This window comes from Gallus gallus, chromosome 26 (genome assembly GCF_016699485.2).
Source record: "Gallus gallus isolate bGalGal1 chromosome 26, bGalGal1.mat.broiler.GRCg7b, whole genome shotgun sequence".
Lineage (NCBI taxonomy): Eukaryota > Metazoa > Chordata > Aves > Galliformes > Phasianidae > Gallus > Gallus gallus.
Window position 1 is genome coordinate 4,118,939 of NC_052557.1, and position 9,058 is coordinate 4,127,996.

At 59.5% G+C, this 9,058-nt stretch overlaps 1 protein-coding gene and 1 pseudogene across 3 annotated transcripts; both read right to left on the bottom strand.

Moving 5' to 3' along the window:
* Positions 1–1,727: 1,727 nt before the first annotated feature.
* On the bottom strand, positions 1,728–6,126 carry FANCE (Fanconi anemia complementation group E). 2 transcript variants are annotated; one of them, XM_040653020.2, is made up of 11 exons: positions 5,590–6,126; positions 4,707–5,319; positions 4,274–4,318; positions 3,963–4,022; positions 3,742–3,885; positions 3,539–3,662; positions 2,524–2,599; positions 2,380–2,446; positions 2,183–2,308; positions 2,008–2,091; positions 1,728–1,935 (listed from the first exon to the last, which is right to left on the bottom strand). In XM_040653020.2, exons 1-11 carry the CDS (start codon positions 5,802–5,804, stop codon positions 1,777–1,779), a joined length of 1,713 nt encoding a protein of 570 aa, XP_040508954.1. In that variant the 5' UTR covers positions 5,805–6,126; the 3' UTR covers positions 1,728–1,776. The 2 variants fall into 2 exon arrangements, with proteins under 2 accessions (XP_040508954.1, XP_004935069.2); XM_004935012.5 differs by having other exon boundaries at positions 2,008–2,096.
* Positions 6,127–6,235: 109 nt separating this feature from the next.
* Positions 6,236–8,384, bottom strand: MKRN3 (makorin ring finger protein 3; annotated as a pseudogene). The gene is made up of 6 exons (NR_102328.3): positions 8,193–8,384; positions 7,869–7,951; positions 7,553–7,773; positions 7,065–7,175; positions 6,863–6,995; positions 6,236–6,788 (listed from the first exon to the last, which is right to left on the bottom strand). The product of NR_102328.3 is annotated as a makorin ring finger protein 3 (transcript).
* Positions 8,385–9,058: the final 674 nt, after the last annotated feature.

Genomic DNA, 9,058 nt, shown 5'->3' on the forward strand with positions numbered 1-9,058 from the left:
GCCACGTACTGCAGCCCAGGAAACCTCTAACAGCACTTCAGACCGTCAGCACTGCCAGGAAATAAGAAAAACAGCAGCCCAGCCTGCCTCTCCCTCCTTCCAGGATAAGTTCCTACAAAACCTGACCGATGCTCTATGGCACTTCCACCTCTTTCCACTGCTCAGGCTGATTTTAAAGCTCCTGGGAGGGTCAAGCAGAGTCAAAACCACAGAACCAAGCAGCCTTTTCCCAGCACACCCAGCATCTCCAGGGTTTGCTTCCAGCTCTCGTGGTTTACCTTGCATGTACACCCCACAGAAACCCAGGGTATGTGATAAACAGCAGCCAACTGCAGAAGCACAGCTAACAAGGCTCTTTGCAGAAACAAGCACCATGCTATTTCAGAGTTTCATTCCTCTGGCTGGCACAAAACATTAATGAACAAACGCGAAGCAGTAACGTGTCACACCTTTGTGCTTTAATCCCTCTCCTCCTTGTGCAGATGATGGCATTTATGACTCTTTAAACAGTTGCTGAAGTGCTTCATAAACAAAATACACCACCTCAAAGCCCTCAGAAATCCACCCACACTCACCTTTCAGTTCTCTGGTCAGAAAACGTCCAGCTCAGGTTTCCAGGGGGTGTTTTCATGGTGCAGGAGGGCACACTGATGCTATAGCAGCGCTTTCTATTTGTCACAGAGTCATTAATGCTGGAAAAGACCTCTAAGGACATTGAGTCCAACCATCAACCCATCCCCACCACGCTGCTTATTGCGCCCTGAGCACCTCACCAAAGGAAGGGCAATTATCACTCTTTGCAGAACAGGAATGTGTCACAGAGGGGCTGCCCCCCCCAAAAGCCACGCAGACAAAAAAAAAGGCCGACTCCCAGAAATAAAACCAAGTTCACCTCAACCCCATTCTCCTGCATCCCCCCTCCTGGGCTGGGGGGCACCGACCTGCACAGGTCACTGAAGTGAGTCACCTCCTGCCCTGCAAAGGACAGCAACTGGACAAACCAACACCAAACGTGTGGAAACCAACACGGAGCCCAGCCTGCAGGAAGAGAGATTTGTAAATCCCAGCAGATTTGTAGACCCAGCAGTGCCCAGAAATGGGCTGAGCTGTTGGATAGGAAGGCTGACATGCACAACCAGGTGTGCCTTAGAAAATATAGACCCCATATAAAAACTGTGATGGCCAATGAAGCCTCAACCGGAGCAGTGACGTTGTAACAGCACAGATGTGGCCAAGGGGTGGTCGTGAGGGCTCAGCTCTGCCTGGAGGCCAACAGCAGGTCGGGCCTACAGGATCTGGGAGCCAGCAATGTGCACATCACCACGTCACCCAAACCACATTATCTGTCTGATGGAAGTAAAAGTATCTCAGCTTGTAACCCCAAAGCCACTCTTGGCGTTACAATCTCCTATAAGCCACAACTCCCCTCCCAGCCGCTGCCTTCATGCCTACAAGCCCCGCCCCTCCCCAGCCGCCATTTTGGGCGCGGCAAATGCGGGAGGAGGAAGGGAGGCGCCATCTTGAGCGTGGCAGAACCGGAAAGCGAAGGGAAAGCACCACCTTGATTGCACACTTGGCACGGTGGGAGCCACCATCTTGAGAGTGGCACAACAGGCATTGAAGCGGCCATCTTGAGTGTGGTATAGCGTGTGGGCGACGCCATCTTGAGAGTGGCAGAAGCCCTTCCTCCCCCCTCCTCTCAAGTTTAAACGCTCCCAGAGACAGAAGAAGCTGGAAAAATTAACTTTTATCTGAGGAAATCGTTATCTGCACAGCTCAGAGCATCCACTGGGACAGCACTGCACAGCCACAGCCCATTAAAAAACAAGCCTGGCTTTTATGGCCACACGTTGGGTCCCTGTTGTGCTGGCACGGGACATACAGCCATCCTCTCCTCCATCCATGGAAGCCTCCAACCGTTCCCTCACTGCTCACCTGGAGGACAGGAGGAGAGAAATGAGAGATTTCCCAGGGAAGGGGGGCAGCCCACCCAGCAATAGGCCGCACCTGCCCAGCGCCGCCTGCAGAGATCTCCTCAGGGCTGCATTGCTGCCATCCAGAGCTGCCGCCAGACGGCTGCGGTGGGACGGGCTGAGCTGCGGGGAGAGCAGATGTGGAACTGCAGAGCGCCGCGAGGTGAAAGGGAGCCATTAAGGGCCAGGGGCTGCAAGGCTGCACTCACCTGGCTGCTGTACGTGGTCAGCACGGCCGTCACCAGCTTGGCGTAGCTCAGCGAGGTGGCAAAGGCTGGGGCCTGCCGGCACAGGGTGAGCACCAGGAGGTCAAAGAGCTCGGAGGGCAGCGGCTCCTGCAAGAGAACCAGGAGCACTGCAGGCCTTCAGTCCAACACTGCTGCAGCCGCACACGACGCGGCCTCACCTGCCTGCCCAGCACCGCCAGCACCACCGGCAGCAGCTTCTCGGTCAGAGGGACCGCCAGCACCTGGCTGCAAAACACAGGGAGATGTCTGTGCTGCTCACACGGCCTCGCTGGCTGCGTGCCCTGCAGCTCGTCGTCTCTCACCCCAACACCATTCTCACGTAGTCGGGCTCCAGGCACTCCTCTACGAGCTCACACACCAGCTTGGTCTGCTCAGCACCTGCAGGGGTAAAGCTGAGGCTGCTAAACCCACGGGGGTGTGCTGACCCCTCCTGCCACCCCTCAGGCCAAGGGGATGTCCCAGTCAGGACACCCACAGATCAAGTGGTGCCACCTCCTGCTGTTTGGAGAACTCAGCATCGTTCATTCGTCTGCAAAGGCTGAACTGCCAACAGCCCCCAGCAGCGGGGGATGCTGCCCTGCTGATGGTTTAGAATCATTAAAGTTGGAAAAGATCTCTAAGATCATCGAGTCCAACCATCACTAAACCGTGTCCCCAACTGCCACCTCTCTGCATCTGTGTAGAGCATTGCCTCCCCTGGGCTGTTTCAACACAGCATTAGGAACTGTCAGGAAACCCCAAGTCCATGGAGGGATGGCAGCTCTCCTCCAAGGCTGATGCTGGAAAGCAGTGTCACCTCCCTCCCTGTCTATACCAGGCATCCTTCTACATATGAATACAAGAAAAACTGTTCAGAGCAGCAGCTGTGGTGCAAGATAAACAGCAGGAGAACCAAGGACATCTCTAGAAGAAAGAACAGCTCATGGCTCTGATTGGATAAACGCCCGCATGAACAGTTGAAGAGTGTAGAATGCTTTGCTGGGATGGAAGGTGGATGGAAAAGTTGTAGGGGCGGATGGGAAAGTTCGGAAAACAAAACTTGTGAAGGTATATAAGTGATGTGAGAGCTTGTAGTAAACGATTTGGATCATTCACATCTGACTGCATGCATCAGACGCTGCACTCTCCCATCCCAGCTTCCACGTGCTCATTTGCTCAGATGGTGCTCAGATTACACCAGCACTGTGGCTCCTAACATGCATTTAGGGTGATAAATGCCCTCAAAGACAGCACCCTGCAGTCAGGGCTTTCCCACAGCTCTCCCTTCAGCTCCCCCCCAGCACCACCCACCCCTCCCATCAGGGCAGCCCAGCACACCTTGCCCCGGCTCCCGCAGGACTGGAGCCACCAGGACCTGACAGAAGGGCTCTGAGTATTTGGAGCAGAACGAGATGAGGGCAGCCATGAGGTGGCGGGAGGGCGGCTGTGAGAGGGACAGGACCTATGGACAGAAAAGACAGGGGATGCAGAGAGGGAAACAGGGTGTATTCAGGCTAGGAAAGCTCTGTCCGAGCACTTACTCGTGTGAGGAAGAGCTGCTCAGCCAGGACAGCTGCGCTGGTGTAGCTGAGGTCGGGTGTGAGAGCCAACAACCAGCTGCAGAACCGCCCCAGGAGCTGCTCCGGGCACGTGGAGAGCTGGAGGAAGGAGCACAGCCCCTCGAGCTGGGGACAGCAGAAAGGACAGGGCTGTCAGGGACAGCAGCAGCATCAATGCCAGCTGCGAGGATACCACTGCTCACCTGGCTTGGAGAGCAGCTGTTGAGGATGTGCAGCTCAGGTGGGATGCTCGGCTCTGCGTGCTGCAGGGAAACACCATCCTTGGGTAAAACATCAAATAAACCAAGCCACAGAATGCTGCTCTAGGGCTTTTCTCCTCCCTACTGCCTCCCAGCCTGACCCACATGCTGTAGAGGAGGTGACACAGCTGGGCTGTTGTCCCCTGCCAGTCACCCTACAAAACCCATCTCCTCTCCCACTCCTTCTAGAGGCCCTGAGATGAGCCTCCATCTGCCCATCTGCACCAATGATGAAGGCAAAAGCAACCACTTACGCTGGCTTCTTGCAACAGCAACATTTTCAGCCTTGGTCCATGCATCTAAGGGAAGTGAGGTGAAAGAACAGAAGTCAGACTCTCAAAATTCACCAGCTGAAAGATGGGAGCAAAATCCTCAGGTGGGAAGCTGCTGGATCAGTTTGCTTCCTGATTTCTAGGAGAAGCACTCTGGGAAGCAGCATCCTCAAGTTATAAATCCTAAACTAGAATCTCTAAGGTACCAATGCCATACACACAGCAGCAGTCTGAAGGCAGCCAGGAGACTTCTTTCACAGCAGGGAAGCTGCAGAGGCGTCCCCAGGAGACGCAGGGATGCTGCAAGAACAGCACCCACCTCGCCTCAAGGCAGGGAAGGCTTGGCAAAGGGAGTGCAGAGAGATAGCATGGAGGTAGATTGAAACTCAGAGAAAGCTGAAGCCCTCCCCAGTACCTGGATAAAGGACTGGACCTCCACTGCCACCTCTGGCCTCGAAATCCTGCTGGGCTCCTTGTCTGCATTCTGCTGGGGGCTTTCCAAGGCAGCCCCAGCCAGGCTCTGTGCGGATCCATCCCCCGATGTCTCCCCAGGCACCTCTTCTCCCACCCCAGCTGTGCCATCCAGACCTCCCTGCAGCTCAAACACCGCATCCTCCAGCAGTGGCCTCTTCCCCTCCCTCTCCTCACTAAACTCCAGGCTTTCCTCCAGCACCTTCTTGCGCTTCCCCAATGGAAGCACACAACCAGCCGCATCCCCATCCTGCCTGCTGAAGCACCACTTCAGTTTCCTCCTCCCCTCTGCTTCGCTCTGGGCAATTTTCTGGCACAGACACTTGAGCTGCTGCTGGCCGGAGGCCGTCAGGGGAGGGGGAGGTGGGGAGGAGCGCTCCTCTCCCCGCAGCAGCAGCACCCCCAGTGCGTGCACCCAGGGGTCCGGCTGGGGGTCCTGCCCTGCAGCAGTGAGCAGCTGGCGGAGGCAGTCTGTGGGCACCACTGCTGCTACTGCATGCAGTAGGGAGAAGAGGTTCCTCTGGCACAGGACGGGGAGCAGCAGCAGCCGTGGTTTGCTGGAAAAGGGGAGAAAAAAAAGAAGAGGCTGCATCACTGCAAAGCACTGCACAGCTCTGTGTGCCCTCCTGAGCTGTGGAGAGAGGTGTGTAATAGCAGGAGGATGTTGGAGAGAACAGCAAACACCTCCAGTAGGTTCTGCAGAAAAGCCACGGGACCACCACCCACAGCACTGCACGTGGACCACTGCACTGCGTGCGCAGGAATTGGGCACCTGATGCACCCGACCTCCCACTGAGCCCCGAGTTTCGGGATCGCAGCTGACTCACACAGCCAGAGCCCCATCCGGCCCGTCCAGCGTGGGCTCCTCCGCGCACAGCGCGCCCACAAAGCTCCGCCAGGGGAACGCGTGCCCCGGTCCTTCCTGGGCCTGCAGCCGCTGCAGCGCACGGAGAGCGGCCAACGTCCCGGCGGGGCCGGAGGAGAGAGCGAGGAGCAGCAGGCGGCAGGGCTTGGCCAGGAGCCGCAACCAGGGGAGCTCCATCCTTCCGCAGGAAAACCGGGCGGAGCAGCGCCTGCAGTGACCCACTGAGTGCTCCCAGAGCCCCGCAGCAGGGGCGGGCGGCACGGTTATGGGGAGGACGCCAGGAGGGGCGCGTTACCCCGCGTTACCCGGCCGAGGGTCGCAGCTGCGCTATGGGGCACCTCCACATCCCGTCCTCCGGGGGCAGCCGCAGCTCCACGCGGAACGCAGAGCGCTGCTCCCCCTCCCTGCCCGTCCGCGGTGGGGGAGATGGGGCGCCCGGAGTCCCCCACGCGCGGTTCGGACCCCCTGCAGCCACGCGCGCCACTTCCGCACCCGCCCCGCCAAAAAGAAAAAAAACCAAAAGCGCGCGCTGTATGCAAATGACCCCACGTGCCAAGTGCAAAGGGTCCTTAAAGGCGAACGCGCCCCGCTCGGACGGGAGGTCTGAAGGCAGCGTCAGCACCGAGTTTTATTTCGTTATTCCCAGATTTCGCTAAAAGCAGTTTAAAACCGCGCCCCAGGGCAGCCCGGCTCCCCGTTCCTCTCAGCCCTCTGTGCGTTAAAACCTCCCTTCCCATCCCGGCTCCCGCAGTCTCTCAGAGGTGCAGAGGGCAACAGAAGAGGCTGAACCCCATCGCCCCGCACCCCCCGCCGCATCACTGGGCTCCACGGGCTCCAGCCAGGCACGCAGCAGCCGGACCATCCCATCCCCCCTCCCACAGCCACCCCACCCCCCCCCATAGCAAAGCCAGGAGCAGCTCAAACCATTAGAAGTGGATAACTCCATTCCCAGAAGATGCTTCCTTGAAGCCAAGAGCACCCAGCGAGTACCCAGGGGAGCCCCATGGCTCAGTCTGAATCACTGCTGTCCTCAAAGAGCAGCTCATGGGTATAACTTCTGTACAGCAACTCCAGCTCCAGCACAGTCCATTCAAGCAGGTGGAACCCAAACCCAACTTCTTCTTCCTCATCAGAGCTCTCCGAGGGAGAAGGGCTGCGCTCCTGCGGCACAGGACAGAGGGGGTGAGCCCGGCCCCACAGTGCCCCGACCCCAAAGGACGCACTGCCCCACTCACAGCATGCATCCTCAGGTGCTGCTGGCTGCGCCGCGGTGGTGGTGGCCCACTGGGCAGCTCATGCAGGTAGATGCAGTCAGACCCAAACGGGCAGCGGCCGCGGTTCCGGGTGAAGAATTTGCACCTGATTCTCCTGCAGGGTTCAAACAGCGGTTGTGAGCGCTGCCGGAGCGCTGCAGAGCCCGCAGTGCTGTGCACTCACCCCGTCCGGGCCTTGAAGCTCTCGATGAGCTGCTGCTTCTCATCTCCATCTGAGACCCAGAACTTGTGGGGGATGTAGTAGGCGGAGGTAAGGCGGCACTCCGGGCAGGCTCTGAGTGAATGCATAGAATCATTAAGGTTGGAAAAACTCTGAGATCCTTAAGTCCAACCTCACCTCACCCCACCATGCCCACAGACCACATCCCTCAGTACCACACCTCGAACCCCTCCAGGGATGGTGGCACCCCCTGGATATCCCCATACCAATGCCTGACCATCTCTCTGGTAAGAATTTTTTCCTAATACCCAACCTGAGATGGGTCCTAAAAAGGGAGCAGCCCCGGCAGAGCTCAGCACCCACATGGCAGCACCCAGCATCCACACCCCCTCCCCATCACAGCTCCCACACCCAAGGAAAGACTTCAGGGCACGGAGCGGTGGTACAGTGACCCCATCCCTGCGCTGCCCACTGTGTCCCTACACGCTCACTTGATGACTGTGCTTGGGAAGTCCCGGCTGCGTCTCCACGTGCGGATGCAGCCCAGGCAGAACGCGTGGCTGCAGTTGGGGAGGATCCCAAAGAGCCGCTCCTCCGGCAGTGCCTTCTCACAGACCCGCTCCATGCAGATGCCGCACACCACGGCCTCACTTCGTGCCCTCAGATCTGTGCTGGGCACCGGAGCTGCAGCAGCACCGTACTCTGTGGGGTCCTACAAACAGAGCAACGCAGCACTGCAGCTCACGGCCTCACACCTGAGGGTCACACGGTGTGACAGAGGCTGCACAGCCATGGGACTGAACCCACCTCTGAGCACTGAGTCCACGCTGTCTCCGTTGCTTTGCTGGGGGCTGAACTGGGGTCTGATCTCAGCCCCTTCAGATGGGGGCCTGCGGGCAAAGGAGCTGTTAGAAGAGGACATCCCACCCCACCGTCGGGTCCAGCTGCCTGCAGAACACAAGCTCAGCACTCAGGTGCCTCCCTCCCTTACAAAGGGACCGGGAGGGTTTCCCACAGCCCCAGCATGGCCTTGTCTGGAGATGGAGGGAAGATTTGGGACACGGGCAGACACACACAGGATGCTCCACCCCACCCACAGCCCCGCTGGTCCTGGGGCAGCCCGGCACCCACCTGCGGCCCTCCGAGCTCTCGCAGGGACGGATCCTCTCCGGACAGCCCATCCGGGGGGCTCACCGCGTGCGGGGATGTTCTCACTGCCATCATCTTCCTCCACACGTGGGAGTCCGAAGGCGGTCCGCGCTGTGCCGGGGGCAGAGCTGTGCCCCGCTCCTCCCCGGCTTCGGCCCACCGCCCCCGGCTCTGACCACCCCCGGCGGGGGTGCACCGGGCTGCGGCCGTTCCCTGCAGGCAGCGGCTGTTCCGGGTCGTGCTGGGAGCTGGAGGAGCGCGGGGACATACAGAAGGGACGCACAGAGAAGTCAACCCCCGCTGCCAGCCCCCCCCCCCCCCCCCCCCGCGGCACTGCGCCCCGTCCCCATTCACTCACTCACCCGCCGCTCTCTCCCGGGGTGCGATGCCGGGGCGGGGCGACCTTCGTACCGTGCGAGAAGCGGCAGCGCTGCCCCCACCTGCACGAACCGCGGGCAAAATCCCTGCGGAAAGGGAGAAACTCCATGGCCGGGGGCGGCCCCAAAACACAGGGATGGGGCATCACCCCCCGGCAGCGGCTTTCCGGGACGCGACCACGTTTTCTCCCCAGCGGAGCTCCCGACTCAGCCTTATCTCGCCGCGAATGGCAAGGCTGGAGGCTGGGCTGGAGGAGGAAATGAGCTGCACAACCCCTGAGGTGCCCCCCCGGCTCCCCGTGGGGGGGCAGAAGGCAGCAGGGACTCCTCAGCACGGGGCACCCACCCTGGACCCCCAGCTCGGAGGGGCCGCCAGGCACTTTCCTCTTCACTCCAACACTCTCCAGGGGAAATGCCGGGGGAGGGATTATCGGAGACACCGCTCTGCCCTCCGATGGGGCTCTGCTCACA